Source organism: Mytilus trossulus, chromosome 6 (genome assembly GCF_036588685.1).
Source record: "Mytilus trossulus isolate FHL-02 chromosome 6, PNRI_Mtr1.1.1.hap1, whole genome shotgun sequence".
NCBI lineage: Eukaryota > Metazoa > Mollusca > Bivalvia > Mytilida > Mytilidae > Mytilus > Mytilus trossulus.
The window spans coordinates 37,563,541-37,591,522 of record NC_086378.1 but is presented as its reverse complement, the minus strand read 5'-3'; the positions used below and the strand labels follow the sequence as shown (position 1 = coordinate 37,591,522).

General features: G+C 32.4%; 1 protein-coding gene across 1 annotated transcript; it reads right to left on the bottom strand.

The window, feature by feature from the left end:
- Window positions 1–410: 410 nt before the first annotated feature.
- Window positions 411–18,640, bottom strand: LOC134721273 (uncharacterized). The gene is made up of 10 exons (XM_063584144.1): window positions 18,566–18,640; window positions 13,920–14,064; window positions 10,922–12,047; window positions 8,654–10,509; window positions 8,021–8,126; window positions 7,705–7,812; window positions 7,212–7,454; window positions 6,529–6,601; window positions 5,796–5,998; window positions 411–3,190 (listed from the first exon to the last, which is right to left on the bottom strand). The coding sequence occupies exons 2-10, from the start codon at window positions 14,055–14,057 to the stop codon at window positions 1,377–1,379; spliced, it is 5,667 nt and encodes a 1,888-aa protein (XP_063440214.1). The 5' UTR covers window positions 14,058–14,064; window positions 18,566–18,640; the 3' UTR covers window positions 411–1,376.
- Between the last annotated feature and the right edge of the window lie 9,342 nt (window positions 18,641–27,982).

The following is a 27,982-nucleotide window of genomic DNA, read 5'->3' as shown; positions in this document are numbered from 1 at the left end:
TAGTTGGCCTTCTAGTATTACTTACAATACAGGAATTCACATGAAAACTAAGCATTGAGGAATGAACCATGAAAATGAGGTCAAGGTCAGATAAGTCATGCAAGACAGACAAATTAACCTTTCAATCATTCCATGCACTAACTATATTTAGCCTACTGCTAATGGTATTTACGAAGAGACTACACTATGGAAACTTACATTGACCAATAAACCTCAAAAATGAGGTCAAGGACAAATAATTCTTAACATTAGGTGTCTGTATACAAGGTATGAAGCATCCTTCCCTTTAACATATAAAGCTTAATACAAATACTTCAAGCAACTGACAAATTGTTATCCATATGTCTCTCATTCAGCAGCATTCTTTACAAGGAAGATGAAAATAAGTTTATGAATTAATAAATCTTTTATTACATATTTGTATTATTTTATTCAGTTCTATTTCATTCAAATTCGATTTTGAATAAAACAGCATATTCAACTAAGGAATGGTTATATTTACAGCTTTAAAAATTACATGTTTAATAATGGTAAAATGTTTGATAAAATTCCTTTTGGTAAATAATTGCCATTCAATACCTTTTTTCTCTTGGAATACAGAATAAAACAGTTGGCCTCAGTGATAATGAGTTTTGAAAAGTCAATTATATTTTAACCAAACATTTGCGGCACCTCATATAAAGACAGCAATTGTTTTATATTTCAATCTTAACAAAATTCTACAGATCAATAATAAAACAAAAATTAATAATGAGATATATAGCCCTACATAGCTGGCTAGTAGGTGTGAGCCAAAGCTCCGTGTTATAGCCTGTAATTTGACCTATAATGATTTACTTTTACAAATTGTGACTAGGTTGGAGAGTTGTCGCATTGGCACTCATACCACATCTTCTTATACTTATGTAAGTTATTCTGAAAGTTTGAAGATGTTTATTCACGTACATACATGTACCAAATACAATTGAGGATTTTTCATATGTGAATTCTATTCACAAAACTTCCAGCCCTTCATGTAGGTTGATCTATATTACATGACCTTTCTATTGTACAAGACGTCCATTAGTTCTCGTCCTGAATGTAAATGAAATTTTTTCCAATAGACGTAAAGCAAACAACAATTATTAAATGGATACTACATGTTTGTTAAACCTTCTTAAACTTTGGATGCATGCTAGTGAAATACAACAGTAGCAATTGTACAGTCATAACATGCTGTGGGGATAACATTTGTTCCATCATGCCCCAATGGTCTGATATCGTAGAAATATCAATTATTCTGTGGCATATCAACAACCTGTACTGGTATAGTCATAACATGCTGTGGGGGTAACATTTGTTTCATCATACCCCCATGATCTGATTTTGTAGAAATATCAATTATTTGGTGGCACATCAACAACCTGTACTGGTACACTCATAACATGCTGTGGGGATAACATTTGTTCCATCATACCCCCATGATCTGATATCGTAGAAATGTCAATGGTCTGCATTGTTGCCATTTCATCAACAGATGCAACTGATGTAGGAATCATAAACTGTGCAGAGACTGGATTACCTAAAGAATCAACAAGCTCAACTACTTGTGTTTGAACAGAGTGAGCAGGGTTACCAGATTGTGGCATCATACTAACACCTGGATGAGCTACAAGTTGAATCGTGTGTGTATTTTCATTGGCAGGTCTTAAAAGTCCAGAACTGACAATAGGTTGCTCTATATTGATTTCCGGTATAAACTGGTGCCCTAATTGAGGAATCTGGTTCCCTATATGTGGTCTTATAATTTGCCCATCTGGTAGTTGCACTAGAGGCAAAGAAATATTTTGCACTACTTGTATATTGGGAACTTGGTAAACAGGTTGCTGCTGTGGTGCATGATCTCTACTTTGTTCATTCAATGCCACAATCCTCATTTGTTCAGAGTTGTGTATTGACCCTGAACTCAAATGACCTTCAGCAGATGTCATAGAATGAGAACGTTTGTTTTTCTGTGATCTTGATACCTTTTCATTACCATCATTTCTCTGATTATTCAGTGTTTGCCCACTCGACTGTCTATTTGACCTAACAATACTACTATTATATGCACTGTCTATGAATTGTAATCCTTGTTCGAATCCTTCAATATCTCTACTGGACCTTTGTGAAGCTCTTTCCTCTCGTAATAATTCTCTAACTGGTCTACTTGAACTGCTTAAACTGTCACCAACACTTTTGTTTCTCTTTGAAACAGAGTGTTCAGTATCACTTGGAAAAGAAAGTCTGCGATGGCTTAAATCTTTCTTTGATACAGATGGCGTTTCAAATGAATGACGCTTGCTTGATGCATTATTGCCTCTACCAGAATCAAAATTTAATTGCCGCCTGTATGTTTGACTAGAATTTCTATCTTCAACATTTGGCATTTGAATATTTTCATCTCTCTCTTGTCTATAAGTTGATTCTAAAATATCACTGTTAGGGGTTGGTTCTTCCAAAGCAGACGCCTGCTCATGATGATGATACTGACTATAAGTGTGTGTGGCTGACCTTTGACCTCTATCAGGTGGCATAGCCAGACTGTCTGCTTGTTGGTTAGAACCATGCATTGCCACAGAGCGCAAAGTGAAACTACTTTCTTCATTTACTGGAGGATTTAAAATATGACTAGGGAGTTTCAAAACTTTCTTAGTAGTCAGTTGTAAATTATTACTAGCTAATTCTTTGTGAAGTTTGACATGGCTTTTTAACGAGTCCTCTCGCACAAAAGATTCACTACAGAGATCACATTTAAATAAACGCTGAAACTTTCTATAAAATAATTTATCACTCCTAATCTCTTTCTTTAAAGAACTCTCTTTAGACTTCTTGCTACTACTACTGGTGGTGTTTCGTTTTGGTCTGTTCTCGTAATAATGTTCGCCATGTTTACGTTTTATGTGTTGTTCCAAATTTTGTTGATGTCGAGTGGTAAAGTCACAGTGGTGGCATTTTAAATAGTCAGACTTATGCATTGTCATATGCTTTTTAAGTATTTCATTGCTTGCACATTTAAAATCACATATTTGGCATGTGTTGTTGGGATCAAAAGGTTCATGAATTTTGGAATGATTCCATAGTGAACGTTTTGAAGAGGTTTTATATGAACAATGACTGCATTTCAGGTTTTCAGCAGAATGATGGACTTTCATATGGCTGTGTAAGTTACCTAAAATATGTTACATAATATAATAAATATTAACACAAAGCAATAGACATATTCATAAATGGAGCAATGTTCCCCTACGGTTTTCTAAATGATTGTAATGTTTCTGTATTTTACAGTGAGATTGTCAGGTTATTTATGACAGTATTTATAAGATTTTTTTGACAAATATGTATTATTTAAGGAATAACCATTCTGAATTTGAAAAACTCCCACTCTCAATTGGGGATTTGACAGTCCCAAATTCAGTTGTACAGGCAATGCGAAGAAAAGCCAGTAAAAAAGATATTTGTGACAGCCAAAAATTGAGGGCAGATGTCATCCAATTAAAATGAGTGTTACATGCCTAATTAAATTAGATTTTTATAATTTGTAATGTGATTGTGAAGCAGCTATGAAGTCCACTCAAACATGTGTAAGGATGTTGTCTAGAACTTGCAGTGTGGTGACAGTTTTGCTTCATATTAACTGCCTATCTGTAACTTTGAACAGCAATAAAAACGCTGTTACTTTGCTTTATGCTTTTTCATGTGCATGTAGTGATTTTGTGTTTTGACTTAATACAACTTCTTTTTCAATGCATTGTGGGAGCATTACTGTTCAAGACATTTAGCTTGGTTTTAAAATCTTTATGTTGAAAGTTTTTTTTTTATTGGTTTCATAAAACTCAATGTAGGCAGAAAAGTATGACTGTCCACCAAAATAATTACAACGATTGAACATTATTGAAAATTATAGGAGGTATGTTATAAGCCCCCATTTGGATCCTAAAATTGCTAAAAAAAATATATCCACCTCTTTTATCCTTTCAGTCAATTTTATTTAATTGCTTAATAGCTAACTAAATGTAATGTAATCTGATATATTTTTCTATTTGGAAGATATTGGTTTGGCAAAAACCTTTTCTGAAATTGGGGTCCTCACTGCTCTTCAACTTCATCCTTGATTTGCCTTTTTAAACTTTTTAAATTCCAGGGTCACTGATTAGTCTTTTGAAGGCCTTTAATTCTACTGTATTGATCTTACCTTGTGTGGTACACTTGACTTGACATTTATCACATTGGATCTTACCTTGTGTGGTACACTTGACTTGACATTTATCACATTAGATCTGTACCTTTTGTGGTACACTTGACTTGACATTTATCACAATGGATCTTACCTTGTGTGGTACACTTGACTTGACATTTATCACATTGGATCTTACCTTGTGTGGTACACTTGACTTGACATTTATCACATTGGATCTTAGCTTGTGTGGTACACTTGACTTGACATTTAACACAATGGATCTTACCTTGTGTGGTACACTTGACTTGACATTTATCACATTGGATCTTACCTTGTGTGGTACACTTGACTTGACATTTATCACATTGGATCTTACCTTGTGTGGTTCACTTGACTTGACATTTATCACAATGGATCTTACCTTGTGTGGTACACTTGACTTGACATTTATCACATTGGATCTGTACCTTTTGTGGTACACTTGACTTGACATTTATCACAATGGATCTTACCTTGTGTGGTACACTTGACTTGACATTTATCACATTGGATCTTACCTTGTGTGGTACACTTGACTTGACATTTATCACAATGGATCTTACCTTGTGTGGTACACTTGACTTGACATTTATCACATTGGATCTTACCTTGTGTGGTACACTTGACTTGACATTTATCACATTGGATCTTAGCTTGTGTGGTACACTTGACTTGACATTTGTCACATTGGATCTTACCTTGTGTGGTACACTTGACTTGACATTTATCACATTGGATCTTACCTTGTGTGGTACACTTGACTTGACATTTATCACATTGGATCTGTACCTTGTGTGGTACACTTGACTTGACATTTATCACATTGGATCTGTACCTTGTGTGGTACACTTGACTTGACATTTATCACATTGGATCTGTACCTTGTGTGGTACACTTGACTTGACATTTATCACATTGGATCTGTACCTTGTGTGGTACACTTGACTTGACATTTATCACATTGGATCTGTACCTTGTGTGGTACACTTGACTTGACATTTATCACATTGGATCTTACCTTGTGTGGTACACTTGACTTGACATTTATCACATTGGATCTTACCTTGTGTGGTACACTTGACTTGACATTTATTACAATGGATCTTACCTTGTGTGGTACACTTGTCTTGACATTTATCACATTGGATCTTACCTTGTGTGGTACACTTGACTTGACATTTATCACATTGGATCTTACCTTGTGTGGTACACTTGACTTGACATATATCACATTGGATCTTACCTTGTGTGGTACACTTGACTTGACATTTAACACATTGGATCTTACCTTGTGTGGTACACTTGACTTGACATTTAACACATTGGATCTTACCTTGTGTGGTACACTTGACTTGACATTTAACACATTGGATCTTACCTTGTGTGGTACACTTGACTTGACATTTATCACATTGGATCTTACCTTGTGTGGTACACTTGACATGACATTTATCACAATGGATCTTACCTTGTGTGGTATACTTGACTTGACATTTATCACAATGGATCTTACCTTGTGTGGTACACTTGACTTGACATTTATCACATTGGATCTTACCTTGTGTGGTACACTTGACTTGACATTTATCACATTGATAAGGTTTTTCTCCTGTGTGTGTTCTCATGTGTCTCCTTAAATCGGACTTAATTTTGAACTTTGAACTGCAGCATGGACATTGAAATGGACAATCTCCAGTATGTGTACGAAGATGGACTGTCAATTGGCTAGATGTCCGACAACAGTAACTGCATAGCTGACACCTGAAAAAGACATACTGGTAAACAAAATTTCATAATTTGGGTAGGACAAATCATCCAAATAGGAATTCATAACTTATGATTGAGTGAAAAAAAAATCTTTGATAAAGAAAACATAATACACTACTTTTCATTTCAGTCAAGATTTTAGTCTCAAACACCCCTTGTATAAGCCAGATAGCTGATATGGCAATGCAAAACTCATACTTTTAATATAAATATACGGCTTGATTGAAAAGGAGTGGTTTAACATTTGTACACTTTAAAAGTATTAACACAAAAGGACTATTTAAAACTGTGGAACGATGGTAAAAAAATCTTTAAATTATGGAATTATGGTTAAAAAAAAAAAAATCATAACCTTTTTAAGTGTACACCCAATATTCTGTGAAATTTCAATGATCATTCTCTAAAGAAATATACTGGATAAACAAAACAGTTCCTTTTCTAACCAATCCAATACAATTCATAAACCCCAAGCCAGATTTGCAACACAGTAATAAAAAGTAGTCATCTACTATAGTACATCTTACATGTGAGGTCTTTCATCTGTATGTATGATAGCATGTTTCTTCAAAGTACTTCTATCTACAGCTCTGTATTCACCTGGCAATCAAACAACAATATCAGGTCAGATTAATAAGAGAGAGGGCATTACATATACATTCTTGTAAATTTTCTTATATCTGTCTTTTTGAGATAAGAGTGAAAAAAACTTACTCCCTAAATAAATTACTTAAAGCAGTAAAAAACTTAAGGGGAAATGTGTCCATGGGACACAGATGATGATGCCCCTTCAATTATAGTTAATCAGTTATAATGGCCACTTCTCTCAATGATTTTGCCTTAATAAACTTATAAATAGTAAAATATAAATTGGATGGATGAACAGATTTCTCCCTACCTTTGAATAGATAAAATGATTTCTCCCTGAATTTTAATATATAAATTTTTTCTCTGTGCATGTTACTGTAAATTCAGAAATTATTGTGTGCATTTATTATTGTGATTTTGTCATTTGAGACTGAAATGCAATTTAATTTTTTTAAATTTTGAGAAAAATCCTGTTTAATTCATATAAAATGTTTCAAAATGCGAGTTTAATTTTTGCGTTTACAACTCTGTTGCAATTTTCGCAATAATAAAAACCTGGCAATAATTTATGAATTTACAGTAATTACATGTATAAATAATATCGTTTGTTAATTGTACTCACAAAGATCACACTGAAATGGTCTCTCCCCAGTGTGATGGCGAATGTGAAGACGTAATTTATCTACACGACTAAAACTTTTCTCGCACATTCCACAACGATAAGGCTTCTCTCCTGTGTGTGTGCGTATGTGTCTAGTCAGATCTTTGAAGTACACAGTTGAAAATTTACACTTATCATATGTACAAACATACTTCTTTTCTCTTTCTTTGCTAGGTTTATTTGCTGTCTTCTTGGAAGATGAACCTTTAGAAAGAAAAAAAAGAAACTATCACTTTGCACAGAACTGATTAATTATCTTACTACAATGTACTAAGTATGATTTTTTCTAAAAGTTTTTTTTTTTTGTATCACACTCTCTCTTTTCTCTTGCTGCGGTTTGATTTAAAACAAAAATGGTGATATTTATGATTATTTACAGCTATGAATAAATGTCTAGACATTATTTTTAAGTTAACAAGTACATCTATCATGAAATGATTAATCATATACAAACCTGCGTTTTTCTTTGATGGTATGTCAGCTGGATGTTTTTGTGGAATTCTCCCTTGTGTTGTCATATCATAGTGTTTCTCTGGTGATAATACTTGTATAATACTTCCATCTGTAGAATAGATTTATAAGCATTTTACAAATAAAGTTTCTTAATCAAGGACTGACAGTTTTCAGAAGAAGAGCCATGTTAATTATATCACATATTCTTATTTTTATAATGTCCAAGAGTAAATTTATTCCAAACTCCTCTAGAAATTGTTCATTCTACTTTTACTGTTTTAACAGTAGTATTTAAATAAATAAAACAGTATACTTACCAACCTGCTGCACTTGATGTAAATGAACAGTGTACTGAATTTGTCCAGGGGAAGCAACTGTGTTAGAACCATCTTGTTGTGGAGGAATATTCTGATTTTCTAATTCCTTTAAAAGTAAATATTAAAAAGTAATGCTTTTCTTTTAATTTCAAATGCAATTAGAGCAAAAAGTAGTTCCTTCAAATGTATTAAAAATACACCTTACTTAAATTTTCTCTCTTTATACAAATAAAAATATTCCAATAGAGTTCTCCTAGCAAATAATCTTTCAAAGTTTGGTTATTCTTTGTATATTTATGAAAATGTTTATAACCAAAGAAACAATAATGACTTTTCTAAATGACAATAAACTGAGTAAATTATTTATCTTACACATGAACATAAATTCTTATATTTAAAACCATAGAACCATTATTCTGATTTGCATTTTAATTTTCTTTTTAATGGAAACACTGATGTCTTCCCATTTATTTTCATATGCTTAATGGTTTTAATGGTTTTAATCAAATACAATTTAAATTAACCGTCAATTCAATTTTATGCATTGAAATAAAAAATTCATAAATTCAAACATCCAAATTGGGAGGTACTTTAATAACAGTTGCTATAAGCTATATGATTAGGTGTCCATACCTGCACAGGTTGATAGGTTTGTATATCACCTTCCATTCTCGATTCAGCAGTGTTGATGGGTAAAAAATAGTTTTTCTCTGGTGTTTTATGTAAAACATATTGTATTCCTGATGCATTTCTTTCTGAAATTTGGTCTGTACTTCTATGTTTCTGGTTAATTTCGGGTTGTGTATTTGCTTCAGCCCTATCTTCTGAATTTCCTCTCTGTACACCATGTACTGAATTTCTGTTTGAATAACTTTGACTTTTATATTTTTCAGAACCCTCTAATTCCCTTTCTGTTTCCCTATTTAGTAAAACAGGATCGTTGGAACTCTGAATTAAATTACCTTCAGGCAGAGGTTCATTTTGGAAAAAAGAGATTTGTCCTATGGCAACATCATGAGCCATTTTGAAATTTTGTACAGATTCTACATGTTTATCTGAAGACTGATATCTACTAGTTGAAGAATTCCTGTTACTTAATGCATCAATTGTTATAACTTTACCTTTAGTTACTCTTTTTTGTAACTGTCTTTCCTTTAGTTTTTCAATACAATCATTGTTTATCAGAGATACTCCAGTTTCATTCTTATCATGTGTTTTGTTCAAATTAAGGACTTGCTCCTTATGATTTCCAGACTGATCTAATTCAATATTTGTATTTAAAGAGGGTTTTGTTTTCTCCTTCCTTTTATCAGAATCTGGCTTTTGGGTAACTCTTGAAGGTAATACAGGAGTGCTATATTTCACCTGTTTGTCTAATAAATGAGTTACAACTCCTTTAACTAAACTTTGAGATTGGATATTTCTATCAACATCTTCTACAGAAGTGTACACCAAATGTTGTTGTTCTGGACCCTGTCTCAGTACAAAAGATTGGTTTTCCCTGGATCCAGTCAGTGTTGCTTTATATTCATCATGAGCAATACTATGATCTTGTCCTACATTTAAAATACCAGATTCTAATGAGATAATATTTTGTACTGGATTTTTGTGGGTTGGAATCAAAATTCCTTGCTCTGCACCATCTTGCAAATTTTCTTGAACAGGTTGGTAATCTTCATGTTTCTGATTTGGCTGACTAGAATTTTTTTCATGAATAACAACAAATTGTGGCCGGTCATACACTTGTACTGGTTTCTGACTAAAAGATGGCACTACTGTGCTTTTTGGATCTAAAGTAATTTTTCCTGACAAGTCATGATCTAAACAATGACCATTTGGTGCAATAACATTTAGTACTTTTGAAGGGCCAGCTGAACTTGAAGCTAGAAGTTGTGTAGTTGTTGCCAGTGTATCCAGTGTAGCAACACTTACACTGTTGTCTTGGTAACTTGTCATTAGATTTCTTACAACTTTCAGGGGACTAGTAGGGGTAGTATTCAATATCTGATCCTGTTGGGTAATATTCCCAGAATTGACACTAGAATGAGGAACAGAATGATATCCATAATGCTGTAATCCAAGATTGATTGTTGATTGAGATGGCTCTAAGTTGGGCTCTGCAACAACAGAAGAAACAGGCGTAAGCTGCAATTTACCAGAACTTAGATACATTTCATTTTGAACTGCAATAATCTGATCAGAAGTTATTTGGGGGGATGATCTATTCAAGTCGTTTGAAATACTCAATATCATTCTAGATTTGTCTTCATATGTGGGAAGATGAGCTACTTGTGGTATGTTGTCAATTGGAATCGACTTTTCGGCCAAATGTGATCTAGGTCGGTTTGTTTCTTTACTGGGAAATAATGATAATGGTGTAACAGGGCTGAGAAATTCTGAGATCTGTGATCTTGCAACCAAAGAATAAGTGCCATTGTGATCAATGACCATGTGTAAAGTTTGTGGAATCATCTCTTGTGCAAGATTTCCTGAAAGTATAAAGGAAAATATGTTTACTTACAAGTTCTATAAATTAAACAAGGACTATTCTTTTTTAATAATAAAGTGTGTTCAATAAACTTCCAGAACAGTAAATATGAATTATCTTTTTTATGTAAATTAAGAAGGAAGAAGCTTCCACTTCTATCAAATTCCACTAACTCTGAAACCACCACTTTTTTTTTTATGAAAATTTATAACCAGATATATTGTAAAAATTTATAACCAGATACATTGTAAAAATTTATAACCAGAATCATTGTAAAAATTTATAACCAATACTGTGAACTGATCTTATCATACGACATGATCCAAAATGAAGTTCCTTTTGCTGGAAAAGATATATAGATGGTGATAAAGATAATTACAGACAATTCTGACTTATAAGTTATAACACCTCACCTCTAATGTCAGTTGACAGATCTTGTTGACACACTTCATTAGAAAGAACAGAAGGCTTTGAGGTTGACAATACAGGTGTCATCTTAATCAGCATCCTTGAGGAATCGCCAGCTGACAACACAGGAGTCATTTCGGATGACATTGTAGCTGGAATCCTCTGGTTTGATATGTAAGTTGACACTTCACTTAATAATTCAGTTGATGTCACAGGTGGTCCAATAGTGGTTTCAGTTGATAAATGAGTTGATTTCACAGGGAAACTTTCAGCGGTCATTACTGGTGGCACAGAAGTAGAAACGGCAGAAGAAACCTCTGTTGACATTACAGGTGACATAAGATTCAGAGCTGTCACTTCAGTTGACATGTCCAAAGACGATGTGTTGATTAGCCCTGTATGTAAAGTGGATGGAGTCTCATGAGTTACTGACCATGCTGACGGACTGTGGCATAAGATTTTATCATTTGACAATCTATCTTGAAGTGTGGATTGAATGTATTCATGACCAGGAGGTGGTTTACAGACAACTGATTCAGCTGAGGCACAGTCAAGCTGAGAACTGACTTCAGCTAAATGTTTTAATTCATTCTGATCACTGCCTGAATAATGATTCTCAACTAATGAATTTGATACACCCTCTTGTATTGTTTTTTGTTTTATTTCTTGTGATGCACCTTCAATACCGGTTACCTTAGTTGGTGCACTGCATGATTTAAAAGTTTCAGGGTGTTCATGTAATGCATTTAGTCCTGAGCTTTCTGTTGGTAAATGGTTAAAGTCTCTTGATTTATTCAATAGTGATTGTTTTGATTCAGCTGAAGTATGTTCCTTACAATGATCCACAGCTGTTTTATCAACATTCTGTTCTGATTCAGATATTTCATGTTCTGTACTAGGATTGGCTGGTTGTTCAATACTTGAAACCTGAATCTGATGATTTTTTCCATTTTCAGTGTTATCAATATCTGTCACTGGTATATGATCATATCCAGAAATGTGTAATGAATTTGAAGGTAGATTTGATTCTGAGTGTCTTCTAAAAATTTCTTCACTTGTTTTCTTAGGTATGGAAATGTGTTGAAATGAATAATTGCTGTTTTCTGTTTCATTTTCTTTCAAAAATTGATCCTGAAATAATTAAAATTTGTAAATGATATTTTTTTTAAAACAGATTTAAAAGGATGTGATTTTGATAGTATTTGTTTTATTATTGCGAAACCTATCATAGTTTTCCACAGATTAACCTGCAAGTTACCTGTCCATTTAAACTTTTGTAAGTTCTATTGTCCCATCTAACAAATACAACAGGTAATGTTCTCTGTTTAGTTTATTCAATGGGACCTTTAAATTTCTTGCAAGAGAAATCTATCACTCACTGATTAATTTACCTGAACAAAAAATTGAACTGTCAATGATGGAAATACATGTACAAATAAGTGATTATAAAACTGCATGTGATGTTGTATTTATTTAATCAAAAACACATTTTCATTTTGTTTTATATAAACACTGATTTAAAAATTAAAAGTTGATTTCTAATCAAATTTCAACATTTAACTATTAAAATTTGCTTTTTTTAGACTGTTCACAAATAAAAACTTGAAAAGCTTATGTTTCAATAAAGGTCTTCATAAATGTATTCTTTATAACTGAACAACCACAAAAAACATGCAAATACTTTGAAACAAATGCATGCAGTAGTAAAAAAAATTAGAAATAAACTTTTTTTTAATTAAATCAGTGCTGATATTGAATTGATTGAAAATATATTATTGAGATTGGATAAATACTGTATCACATGCAGTTTATGTGAGTTTATACATATATTTCAATTAACAGAAAAAATATTGTTTTGGTCAGGCAAATTAATCAATGAGTGATAGATTTCTCCTAGAAGAAATTTAAATGTCCCAGTGAATAAACTAAACAGAGAACAAAAGCTATTGTATTGATTCAATGGTACAGGTAAACTTGCAAAAGTTTAAATACCTTGGTCAAGAGCAGACGACTCTATGGTAAACTTTCATTTGGTTCGCTATAAATATCATTTTTTTAAGACTCTGAAAAATTAAGATCCTAACATATGGTTGAGAGACTTGTTTATTGTTATAGACAATATGATGATGTCCAAATGTCATTTTTGGTTTACTTGTGCTTTAAGGTTGTAATCACATTGTCATATATACATCCTGTATAGACTTTAATTCAAACTATCAATTTAAAATATGATACAATTACAACAGTATTCATAATTCCTTAACATATATCAAATTCAAATTCAAATATTTTATTGGACAAAGCACATATGATACAATGCGTAGTCCAAGATACAAACACATTAAACATGACAATTTATGCAAATACAACATACAGAAAACATTTCAAGTACATGTACTAATTATATATATAATATCACAGTATTACACAGTATTATACTTATGGTAGACCAACTGACATTAGATTTTTATAACGAACTTCAAAAGCTTGACTTTAATAATTACATATTTGTCTGGTGTCAACCAGATTTACTGGGTTAAGTAAATAAATCGTTGATTTGATATCGTCATCATTATTAAGGTTTTTGAAAATATCAAACTTCTCTCGAAGGTCTTTATATAGAGGACAATATAAAAGAAAATGAACTTCATCTTCCACTTTATCTTTACAAAGTTTGCAGTATCTTTCACTTGCTAAAATTTTTGGTTGATATATAGTACAAAGTTTTTACTCAAATCTAATTCTATAAGATAGGCTTAAGTCCAAAAAAGTATGTGTGTCTACTGTACCACCTATCCTAAATTTAATTGTATCTAAAGTTTCAATGGCTATTTTTGATAAAGCACCGTTAAAATCACAATGTTGCTTCCATAAACATTTGATAAACTGAATGTAAAAAAACCAACAACCTACCTACCTTGTTTTTTTCAGCATGTAACAGTAAACACACATACTTTTTTGTTTGGCCCAATAGAAATAAAGGAAGAATTATAATCAACTTACTGAGTTACATGATTGCTGATCATGTCTGACTTCTTTCTGGACTGCATGTAACACAGGACAAGTTTGTTTCTTGTGAACAATAAATTCATCCAAATCATTTATTTCAGCCTTGCAGGCACCACAAATATGGGTATCCATAATTAATCTAAAATATACAATAAACTGTTCACACACTTACAGAGAAATGTTTTGCTTTATGTTATTACGATAGTATGGAGCAAAAGGGTTTAGTCACTCTTTGGTTACCGTTAATGAGAAATCAACCTTTTTCGGGGAACAGCCTACATTTGTAGAGGGATTAAATGTTTTAATGGTACCGTACCAAACCTTCTCCCTATTCTGAAACAAAAGTATAACATCACAACATACATGCAGATAAACCACAGTCTCCTGAAGATTTCATAATTATAGCAAAAAATGGTAGAAATAAATTATTTGTAGTACATGTAGTATTATTTCATAATTATAGGGAAAAAATGGGGGAAATAAAATATCTTAAGTAGTATATTATATATCCTAAGTTGTCTAAAATCAGTCATCTTGTTAGTTCATTCGGTATTTCTGTTTAAACTTAACACACCCATTTTTTCACTATAATTATGAAATCTTCAGGCTAGAATATACTACTTAACATATTTTAGTTCCCCCATTTTTTCCCTATAATTATGAAATCTTCAGGCGACTGTGGAAAAACACACTATAAAATATCAATTGGAAGGTTTAACTGCTTAAGGTTCATGTGGACCCTTTGGCTAAAATGGTCGATTTTTCACCTCAAAATTTACTCTGAGTACAAACACATCTGTGCATCTGGAAAAGTTTTAAGGCATAGCATGCCCTAGATGAATAGAATTCAAATGCATTGTATGATTTAGAAAATTCATAACTTAACTGGATTTTGCTGTGCACTTTTTTTCGTCCCTGCAGAAGATGATAAAAATTAACAAACAGTTGAGTTTTCCTTAAAATGGTCCACTCAGGTACACAGTTTAAATCACCAATTATTGTCGGGTATTTATTGTCCATGTCAATCAATACAGCTCACTTCAATTATTACCTGCGGGGAAGTTCTCAAACCGGTTTCACAACTTGGTTTATTTTGGCACCTTCTGGAGGAATGAAAAGTAAACTACAAAATCCTGGTAAGTTTTTATTATTCGACATGTTCTATAACATAAAACATATTTGAAATTTATTTATCTAGGGCATGTTATGCCTTAATTTTTTTTACAGATGCACAGGTTTGTCTGTTATCAGATTAAATTTTTCAGTGAAATTACGGCTATTTTAGTCCCCTTTCACATTTGCACCCTACATGTTTGCACCCAAAGGCTGTTCGCACCCTACAAGTTTGCGCTCAATTTTATATTGGTTTTGAGTTTAATAACTTTGTATTCAAGTTTTGGAAAGTGTATTCCTATACTATAGTTGTTGTCATTGTCTCAAAATAAAGTGAGAAAACATTCATTTTTTTTTTGTCTTGAATAAATCTTAAACAGGTTTTGGATAGTGTGTTGTTAAAAAACAACTCATTGTTTCTAAATAAAGTGAGGTTCTGTCATCTTTTTTGTAGTGTTGAATAAATCTTTATCATGTTTGGTTAGTGTATTACTATAACTTTATATCACATACATGTGATGGACTGTGAAACTCAGATCAGGAGATTGGGAAATTTTGGTCAGGAGATTGGGACTCATATCAAGAGGTTTTTTATCGGCATTAATTTTTTTCGTAAGTTTACAATGTAGAAATTGTCTTTTAAAGTGTTCTTTCATTTCCATCAGAATGTAATGTGTTTATATAAATACACCCTAGAACCCTTGTTGCCTTTCTATTTGAATGATAACACATTATCAAACAAAAATATTGAGACGAATCTGTTTCTTGTTTTGTGTTGTGTTTGATAATTGATTGTTCACTGCTTGCAAATAAATGAATGTATACAAATAAGAAAGAAATATGCTATACATGTATATTTTTAACATGATAAATTAATTAAAAAACAACTAACAATAACAATAGTAAATTGCTTGTTTTTTAGCATTGTAAAAGTCATATTTCTAGAAACTTGAGACGTTGTGTTAAAGATTTTCCTTTTTTTAGTTGAATGACTGAAAACCTATTTTACTGACAAAATTTATTTCGACATTTCAACATCTATGGGTCTGGGTCATGCAAATTGTTCAACTGATACAGAGTTTTATTCAACAAGGGGTACAATTAAAATCAAGTGATGGATATACACACACCGGAAGTAACAGTCGAGCAAACCGCTTGAAAGGTAAGTAGTCGTATTTACTTGTTTATATCAATAACATTTAATAAATAAGGTAGTGCACCGAATGTCGGATACTATCTAGTTTTGAAATACACAATTATCCTTGCTGGAAAGCGTGCAGTTATTGCTAACACTTCGACACAGTTCCAATATTTCACCAGATAACTGTGTCGAAGTGTTTGCAATACCTGCACGCTTTCTAGCAAAAACAATTGTGTATTTTAAAACTACATACTATCCGACATTCGGTGTGCCAACTTATTAATCAAAATTTAATTGATATAAACAAGAAAATGCAACTACTAACCTTTCAAGCGGCGAGTTCGACTGTAACTTCCGGTGTGTGTATATCCATCACGTGGTTTTGATTGTACCCCTTGTTCAAGCCATTTACAAGTAGAATTCTGAATATTATCAAAGTTTCATACAATCAACATCTTTTTTTTTTTTTATCTTTATCATACAATCAACTTTCACTGGCAACACAGCCCTAACACAGTCAGTAACAAATGGAAGTTTCCAACAACCTTGACTGGCTATACAGCCCTTGCACAGTCGGTACAGTCAGTTATATATGGAAGTGTTTAACGACCTTGACTGGCTTTTCAGCCCTCACACGGTCGGTAAATACAATCAGTTGTAATAGTCAAAATTCTTATATAATTTTCAATTTAATCTTTGAAAAGAAGTCTAGATTCCCACAATATTTTGTAAATTAATATTATTTTATTTGTCCAAAACATTCAAATTCATTTAATTACCATCCTTTTATGATTATTTGATCAAAATATAATTCATTCATTTTACAATTTACATTTTTGAACTATAAATCAAACGGAAGTAACCAAAATTTATTTCAAAAATTTAATACAAGTTTTTATCACACAACAGCAATTAGCGGTCATTAGCCAGAGGTAAGCATTGTTGATTACCAGTATGTTTGACACCCAAGCTGTCAAGTGAAGCCATATAATTACACATCTTCTTTGATTTACAGGTAAAATTTAACACAGGTGTAAATTAAAATCTTCAATGTCTTACTCATATCAACCTACATATCCTACCGTAGTCTAAAATCGTTCATCTTGTCAGTTCGTTAGGTATTTGTGTTTGAACTTAACACACGGGGAAACTCCGCATTGATATCACTACGGTACTTCCGGCATAGAAAAACAGTGCAAAATACGTTTTTTCTGCACTTTTGAATAAAAAGACATTTCTAAAGGTAAGTTTTCATTGTTGTTCTCAATTATTGCCAAAAAATGCCAATTTTCTTATGCCCGTTTCAATCCCAACTTCCGAATATTTAAAAACATTTTAGAACTTCACAAAATCCCATTTCTGGCCTCCATTGCTTTGTGTACATTCCATTCAGCGTCATCAATCTTGTGGCAGGCAATACAGGTCAAGCAAATCATATTTTTAGGAATTTAAAAATGACATGCTCCTTACCTCTTACGCGATTTTCCCGCGAAAAAAGCCCAACCAAAATGAATGGAAAACTATATGAAAAAACGATGTCCATGCCATAATTTTGAACAGGCATATTAAGTTGGTTAATAAAAAACAATTTACATTTATTTTTCATAGAATTTTCTTTTTATTCATTATAAAAAGATTGATATTCTGACCATCATCACTGTAGGTAAATATTCATACAAAATTCCCTTGATGTCGAAAGGGATGGCAAAAAAAGAGTTTTCCTGTTGAATAAAACCCAGAACTATTGCAAACTATTTTGAAGCAATATCCCAGAAAAAAATAAAGTAATTGCCGTAGACTGAAAAAACCCCTAATTAACAGTAGAACAGTTTGATTGGATATAACGAATTGACATCACATGATTTTGTCGCCATTGAAATTTTAATGTAAACAAACAAGGTCAGAAGGTTCCGTATGGGACATCATCGTACATTTAGTTACTGACAAACAATTACTTGTTATCAAGCTTGCCAATGCATGGTTGTAAAAAATTAAAGCTAAGTCTACAGAAAAAATAGGAAGAAAATAGCCTTAGTATAACGACTTATCATTACACCTGGATACATGTAGAAGAGCAATTTAAAACAACAATCATGATTTTCATATTATTCAACTGGAATAGGATTTAAAATTGGGTGCGAACATGTAGGGTGCCAACGAACCTTGGGTTCGATTGTGCGAGGTGCGAACGTTTAGTTACGAATGTGTATTGGGTGCGAACGAACCTGATACCTAGCCAAAGGGTCCACATTAACCTTAACTCAATAAACAAACGTTATTTGTCAGTTTGTTTTCGACATCCCTTTGGATTTTTGAGTTTGGTAGCTATCGCCTTTTGTTTATATAGGTTTTTCTAACTTAAGCAGTTCTTTTATATTTTTGTTACCCCTGTTTACTAATTTATAATGAGGTGTCTTGATTTATTTTTCTTTCTTCTACTGGAATTGTCATCATATTCGATTTGGAAAGGAAAATAGAAAAGTCAGGTATCCGGTAACCGGTAACCAGTGAGAAAAAAATATTAAACATATCACTGTGACGGACCAACATCTCCGGAAATGATTTAACAGCTATGAGCTTTGCTATTTCTTTTAATTAAGAATAAAACCTTTATTAAACGTGACAAAAGGTACGAGATGTATTTCAGTGTATTTCAATCATTAATAAAAGTATAACGATGAAATAAAAAATTCACTTGTATCAGTCAATTTGGTTCAATTTTGTCAAAATAAATAAATTTAAAAAACATCAATCATTGAATCCGTATTCATGTGACCTTTAAATTAATCCATTATCTACAGATTTCGTTTAAGGATCTTTATTAAAGTCGTGTTCATCAATAAAGGGAAATTCAAAAGAATGTCAACATTGAAAGTGAAACGAAGGTGAAACATTTTGTTGACTGTTTCGATCCACCCAAAAAAGTAATTCTTAGACAAGTAAAACAGATAATTAAATAATTTTTTAAACCTTTAACAATAAATCAAACAGACATAGAGAAATCCGATTGAACGAGATCGCTTTTAATTTATGATTTTGTTTTTATCTGGTTATGTGACCATCGGCAGTCTTCGGAGGTCATCTCGATAGAAATATTAAAGATGGAGTCTAGACTTGTATACACACGTACATCTGATATGTTAAATTGCGTACATGCATTGTTAATTGTTTATTTCAGACTTATTTTAATTTGGATATATGTGTTTTAGGATGTGATATAAATCAAATATGACGGCTTTTGAGTCAAATCCGTGAGCATGACAGCTAATGCCCCTTTAATTTTATTAAGATGATATATTTCTATCTAGTGAAAAACAAGTGAAAAATTGTAGGACAAAAGGTAAAAAAACAACCGACACCAAGACTAACACCTACAAAGGACAAAAAGACAAGCCGATCAGTTAAAAAAAATACCCCTCGGAAAATAATGAATGACCTAAAAACACAAATCCCGTGACCTTACAAAAAATATAAACTTTGGTACCCAGGTTCAATTAGATATCCCTCTAAAAAAGAATTTCTCCTGACTCTTCACAAGTAGAAAGTCAACCAATTTGTCATAAGTTGCATTTATTTGGAACATTTTTTGGGAATTGTGGGTCCTCAATGCTCTTCAACTTTGTACTTATACTTTATAACTATTTTGATTTGAGCGTCACTGGCGAGTCTTATGTAAAGACGAAAGTACCTTTGATAACTGATTGCAACTGTGGGATAATTCTAGCATCCAACTGGTAGAGATGCTGATAAACGTTATCTGAAAAACTTATAGATATATATGGAAGATCATATGGAAAGATGGTATTTGACTTCATCTAACAATTTACATATCAGAATTGGCAATAATAGTTAAAGGTTAAAAAATTCTCAAGAGGTAGTTATATATAGTGCGTATTATAAAGAGATGTGTTTTCTGTCGAACTCTCTGAAATATGCATAACATCGATATTAAACAATGAAAATGTATTCTTGCTAAAGTCATAAATAGAAAGTATGCACTCATGTCTACTCATGTTTACTTTTATCGTTTATTCATACAAGGGCTTGTTGTTGACACCAACTTATATATAATATTCTGACCAATCTTTCATTTTTATTTATATATTCATATCTATTCACTGGGGTAAAGCTGATGACCGTAACTGCATTCACGGTCATCCCAAGATGTCGGACGAAAAATTAGGTCAGTTTCTGTATTGTCTGTTAAAGTGTTTCTATATCATTTTCTTTACAAATCATACATTGAAACGATGTAAATTTATAAAAGAATCACTCGGAAATCACAAATTACTTCCGAGAAATGTGCATGAAACGGGAAATTCGATTTGAAAAAATCGTTAAGATGACCGTAAATCATAATCAAAATATTTTCAAGATGACCGTAACATAAAACAAGGATGACCGTGATTGGTAAAAAGATGACCGTAATTTGTAAAGACTGACTGTAATTTATATAGGACGACCGTAACTTTTATAGGATGACCATCAATTCTAAGAAATATCCGTATTGTATTCAAAGCTTTTTTGTTGAGTTTGTCGATCTCAATTGGGGATCGGTTAGCGGATATAAATATGTTTCATAAATTTCTTTTTTTAAACTATAATATAATTGACCGTATTTTGAATTTATGACAATGATAGTTAATTTGCATATTTCTCGTAAACAATGAAATATTTATTGAAAACGACGTTAAAATTTTAACACAAATTGACAGCGATACAACGAAAATTTGAAGAAATATGAATTTGTCCCTAGTACACGGATGCCTCATCTACACTATCATTTTCTGGGCGATATCTTTTTGCGCCAAAAAGTAACTCATTTGCGCCACAACTTAATTGCGCCGATACTTCTTTTGCGCCACCTAATTTTCAAAACTATAGGTATCATTTGCGCCAATAAAATAAACATACCAGAAAAACTTAATGCCAATAAATGGAGCATTAAAAACATTAATAATACATACGGATATTTGGTAATCCAGCCCATGTGTATGGTTTCAGAGGAAGCAGATTAAAATCTTAATTTGTCTTGATATATACAGGCGGAGACACTTTTGAAATAGAACAAAAAGAATCGAAGCTCTTTGTTTATCGAGAAAGCGATAAATATTTACTGTAATGTTTGATATAGTAACAAAATTTTAAAAAGTTAATAGAAACAAATAAAAAGACAATTTTCTTCTCAATTACGAAGTGTTTTATTTTAAAAACACCATTTGCATAAGTTTTCAATGTATCTATTACACAGTAATGCAAAACAATAAGATATCAAGCCGACGACATGGGTATCTATAAATTGGATGTAGAAAATGCATAATCTGTTGGTTTTTTTTTTACCACGGACGGAGAACATATCAATAATTTAGTTAAAATAATTTCGTGTCTGCCCTTCCATTATGTCAGAGACATATATTATATGTCTCTGGTTATATGAATCATGAAAAATTCCTCAAAATAGGTAACGTTTGTATCGGAAAGAGAAAGTCGAGTGCACCTTTTTATGTTTGGGCATGTTTGGTGTATATTTCATCTTACAAAGCAAGAGTGTTTGATATAGCATCTCACTTCAGATTCTATCATTTTTATATATCAAAGCTACAGGTTGATTTTATAACGTCAAAAAATCACAGTACGAAAAGAGGAAATATAAGGCAGCAACCATTTGATTTTCTGGGGGGGGGGGGGGGGCTATGGTTTTTTTTTCTGTGCAAACTTTTTTTTTCGCCTTCGGCGAAGAACAATCTATTTTTTTTTTTAGCGACAAACCGAAAAGAATTTTTTTCTTTCAATTTTAACATTACATATAGTGGCAGCTGAGAGTGAAACAAACAATTTTTTTTCCTCAGGGTCTAAAACAAATTATTTTTTTCACCAAAACCTGGAAACAAACTTTTTTTTCCAAAAAAAAAACCATAGCCCCCCCCCCCCCCCCCCCCCCCCCCCACAGAAAATCAAATGGTTGCTGCCTAAAGGTCAAGTGAAATACCTATCTAATGAATCACAAAAACAGAGTAGGTGTTCGAATAGCTATTTTTTTCTAAAAGTACTTGACGTCGGTCTTTTAATTTGGATGATGAAAATGGATATCTTCGAACAAATATGACTTTCTTGTGTGTGATAACTAGGGTTTATAATCTTCAACCACTGAAAATGTTTAGGCAGCCCTTCCACGGCACGAAATATTTAATTATATTTTTTTTAAATGCATAAGAATTTTCCAAAATTTCACCTGACATCCGAACAGACAATATTTTTAAGTTGAATCAATGCAGACAAAATCATCAACTGATGCTCATTAGCTAGTAGCACGGTGGGTATGGTTGTCCTGTGAGAGAACGTACTGTGCTGGTGATTCGGTCCTGACGGGTGCTGGTGATCAATGAAAAAATGTAAACAAAGACGAAAATGATGATTTTTGACGTTTTCACTCATAAAAAATGGAAGAAAACAATTGAGATTTTTCAATTTCGTTTCTTATGGGTTCATATATAAACCATTAAAAAAATGACCCTCTAAACTGTTTCAGTAAGCGTAACACAAAAATGCTCATTTTCAGAAAATCTCGAACTGAAAAAATAAAACAAAAATGGTCATAGAGTCCGCTTTCTATACTGCAATCCACACGACAAAACAATGTTGTGAAAAAACATTGCAATTTATTAAAATTTAGCATTTTCTCAATTTATTTATGTCCTGATACTGTGCTGGTGGGTCCTGTCATTGTGCTGGTGGGTCCTGATACGGTGCTGGTGATTTTGGATAAGAAGTTGGTCATATTTGAAACAAATGTTACAAAATCAATAAAATTAGCCAGATAATTGTTGCCAACAGGATCTATGACTCCTATTTTAGCTCTTGTGCATCCATTTGGCTTTTTAATATCTGTTTTCAAATGATCTGAACTTGTATTACATAATAACTTAAAAGGGCAACATCTTTCGTCCAATATCAGAGAACAATATATAGTATCTAAAATAAGTTAAAAATTCCACAATACTATATAATTCATTTTATGTGTCAATCTGTTCGAAAAAAGTCGAAAAGAAGAGACTTTTTTTAATGTCATGATTATATATCGCTTTCTAGATCTATGCTTAGCATTTATTTCAGATGACCCTGATGACCCTGCTGCCTTTCATAACTTTATCCGTATACATATATTAATAGATAAACAAAAGGCTGCATGCAACACGTATTTTTGTATTTAAAATGATTCGTTGTAACGAGAATATTTGTGGTGAATGGAAACTGTGAAGGTCACAATCTTAAATTGATTATAAATGTTGCTGGAACCAGTTTCGTTATCTGATTTGAATTTTCTGAAATGTGCAAGGTAGATAGACATTTTGATTTTTTTTACTCGGTAATGAACCATTGTGTTGATCCCATGCTAAACATAACAAAAATCCCTGAACAAAGGTCTCTGAATTTTCTACAAAAATAGTGATTTTATTTTCACTAAATTCTCTTTTTCTACTAAATACAATAATGAACTATAAAAAATAAGGCTTTGGTAGAAGTTTCCCCTTGATATATGTACAAAAGTATATCTCTATTATTCATTGTCTGTGCTGTTTTGATACTATTGCAGTTTGCACATTTCGGAATTGACAGGCCACAGGAGGGGTCATAAACCGTACACGAACAGATAAAATATTGATATAAGTACTTAATTTGCATCTTTGAACCCCCACCCGGCTAGTTTTTTTAGGAGCCTGGGGTGTCTAAAAATGATTCAGTTTTTTTTAAATATAAATTAAGGCTACATTTTAATATAATAATTCTATGAATTCACAATATTAAAAAATGTAGAAAAAAAAATGAATGAAGTGAAATATCTTAGTAAGGTCATTACTACAGAGATGGTGTATTTGACACACAGAACTTAAAAGTTTAGTGAAACTACCAATATTAAAATAAAAAAATGTATTTTAGTTGTGTATTTTTTCCATTTACTAATTTTCAATTATAATCAAGGCACATTTTATTTGTATTCATGAAAAATATTTATATATAGAAAAGAAGGACACATTGTTCACTTCCTGCCCCGTAATTCTTTATCAAAAATATTTATTTTGAAATGAAAAAAGCTAAGAAATCTTAATTTTATTAGTGTTCTCTAGGTTATCTCGTCTTCATTCTCTGACATATTCTAGCCTGCCCTTTCATAGAATAGTGATTTTTATTTAGTGTTCTATCGAACTTTCGAAAAAAAAACCACCTGATAACCGTTTAGACAAAAAAAAATTGTTGGGAAAATCTTACAGCAACTGATTCTTAATAGCTATAAGATACATTTTTCTTTTACAATACAAATTTTAAATCTTACGGGAAACTATTCCAGGCTTTCACTGAAACCTCGCTCTAACTTATCCCCATCCCTCCCCCCAAACAAAAACCCAAACAACCACACCAAACAAACAAACCCGCAATACTATTGTCATTCTTATAGTCAGCACTCAATTGTTCACAAACAAATGTGTTTTAAGCTGCTAAAGACATGATTCAAACGCTCATAAAGTCCTTTGTTCTATATTTTTGCTCTCCATTTTTATGCAAAACCTTTTACATTTTTATTTTATGGGTTATTGTTGAAGGTCGTACGATGACGTATGGTTGTTAACACATACTTCTTTTGGTTTCTTCTGGAAATTTGTCCATTGACAACAAACATACCACATCATCTACTTTATATAAGTATTGTATAAATTACAACGTATTTTGGTGATCTTGCAAAATGATCGTAATCCCGAAAATCGTAAACATATTTTCTTATCTTAAAAGGGGGCAAGAAGGGTTCAATTAACAGGCCAATAAATAAGATTACAGTTAGTTTTAAAAAAAAAATAAAAATACGGGTATTTTTTCTCTCATCATAACAGTAAACAGATTCACAACAATGCCAATTTCAAGAAAGCAGACAACAGCTAATAAGTCAATAACAGTACAGCATCAATGATCTTGAATGTATGCACAGAACCAGGACATAGGAGCACAGAACCAGGACCGTTTTTCTTATCACCAGCACAGCGTCAGGACAATTCCGTTTAATGAACTTGCACGACTTTTGCAATATAATATTGTTGTAATATACTTTGCATGGTACTTATGACACATCAGAGAAAAATTAAGCAACAAAACAGTCGTTTAATTGCCGTTTTGATACAATGTAAACAAACCCACCAGCACAGAATCAGGACCCACCAGCACCCGTCAGTACCAAATCACCAGCACAGTACGTTCTCTCGCAGGACAACCATACCCACCGTGAGTAGATACATTTGTCTTTAAAGATATAACTGATATATAACGATCGATCGTAATGGTACTATGTGGATAAATTTATCAGTTTTCAAGAGCAAAATTGACAGAGCGTCATCCCTACAATGGCTTCCATTTCTACGATTGTGAGCATGAAAGTAGAATCCTGACTGTATGAATAACATTTCTGTTTATATACAAATTGACAACGTTCCGCCTTGTGATATGATATTCGTACAAGACTATTTTAAGGATCTACTTTGCTGGAGCTCACCTTCACTATATATATATAGCTAGTTTAGTCGTATAATATTTTCAAAATATTTCTGCTATTTTATTTGCACGACAAAATGGAAGACGATATAATATCAATGGGTTTACATGCATTGGACCTTTATAGATGTGTATTTATTATATGTCATTAAAAGGAATCCCTGAAATAAAAAAAAATCTTTTGTCGAGCAGTTGGAAGCTGTGCACCGCATTTTTTTTCATTATATTTGTGAGGTGTCATTTTATCGCTTTTGTAGCATGTCATTTTGCAAAGTCATTTTAAAAATTAAACCCTCTACTGTAAAAAAGATACATATGGTAATCTTTGCATTTGAAGCACGACTTATTTTCTTCTACCTATAGGATAATACTCTCATATTAATATGTTTATACCAACACGATTAATCATTTGATACAAAAAGTTAGTTATATAAATACGGATATTTCTTAGAATTGAGGGTCATCGTTTAAAAGTTACGGTCATCATTTACAAATTACGGTCATCTTAAAAGCAATTACGGTCACCCTTGTTATGAATCGCTGATTCTGTTACGGTCATCTCGATTGTGATTTACGGTCATCTGAGCGATTTTTTCAAATCGAATTTCCCGTTTCCTGAACATTTCTCGGAAGTAATTAGTGATTTCCGAATGATTCTTTTATAAATTTGCATCGTTTCAATGTATGAATTGTAAAGAAAAGGATATAGAAACACTTAAACAGACAATACAGAAACTGACCTAATTTTTCGTCCGACATCTTGGGATGACCGTGAATGCAGTTACGGTCATCAGCTTTACTCCAGTGATCTATTGTAAGTTATGATAGCCGAGAGCGAGACGGTTCTGACCGATAGGTATTTTCAAAAACACTTTTTCAAAAAGGTAGCTTATAGCACGCTGTTTCAGAAGTCACGACGAAAGTGTCACTAAACTGTGTTGGTTTCTATTTTATTTACGCATCAGGATGTGAAAAAATCCTTTTCTCAAAAGATTATGTATACATGAGAAGAGACTTAGAGGGTACCCCAAAAATTTGCAAAAAAAATTAAAGTGCGATGTCAGAGATATCTATTATTTATATTTTGGTGATTAAAACGATAAATGGAGGCCACATTTCTCGATTGCTTGCAACATAAAGTAAATTAATTATTTGTACAGCAATACACTTTTGTTCAAATCATCTCAATTGCTTTCTTGATAAACAACGCCGATGTGCAGTACTTCAGGCAGGTACATCAACTGGTGTTTATATATACTGGTCTAATAAGAAATACTACCGTCATGGAAATTGTAATACTATAAATGATTTATTTAATCTTATAAACACCTTTCAGCAGATTTCAGTCAGTATGTAGCTAATGGTAATATCTTTGGTTAGCCTGCTTGTTAGATGAACCGTGAAGTCATTGTAAGGTAAGGTATACTACCCTCCTTTTAAAGTAGCTTAGTCCTACAGAGAGACAGATTGGTTATCTGTTGGGCTAGTCTACTATTAAAGGAGGATAGTTTACCTGAGCTAACAATGACTTCATGGTTCAGCTAACAAGCAAGCTAACCAAAGATATTACCATTAGCTACATACTGACTAAAATCTGCTGTAATAATAACGATGCTTTCAGTGTACCTAACAACTAACTTTGATATGATTTTCGATCTCGAAGGTGCATCCTCACAATCTATCGAACAGAATCTAACAAAGACAAAAGATTGAAACAATAAAATTAATTATTTGTACTTTCGTCCAGCAACATTTCTGCTGAAAAAAATATAGAAATTGAATATTAATCTGAATCTCTGTTTAAACAAAATGAATCATAGAATGACTTTAAGTGGTATATAACCTAAATATACAGCTATTGACGATAATTAGGTAAAGGAAACACTTGACTTCAAAATTTCATTTTATACCAGATGTAGTAATGAAACAGTATGTCAGTGAAAGCAATCACCAGCGATTTTCATAAGCTCTAAGAAACGGCTCCCTTTATTACTTATTTTTTATTTTGGCTTCAAGATTTTCTCCTCAATTTTCTTTTGATATTTCAACCTTACAAAGACCGCAGTTTATCTACTCTTGGAAAATAAGAGTAGAGGGACAAAACGTACAACCCTTACAGCTAATTTCCTAAAGCATGTAGAGCAAGACTTTAGTTAGCTTGCTTGCTTTACTTTTATATTGTACAATCATTAGGATAACACCAAATTAAATTCAAATATTATATATACAGGTTGAACTATGTCTATATATATTATTTAAAGATGTC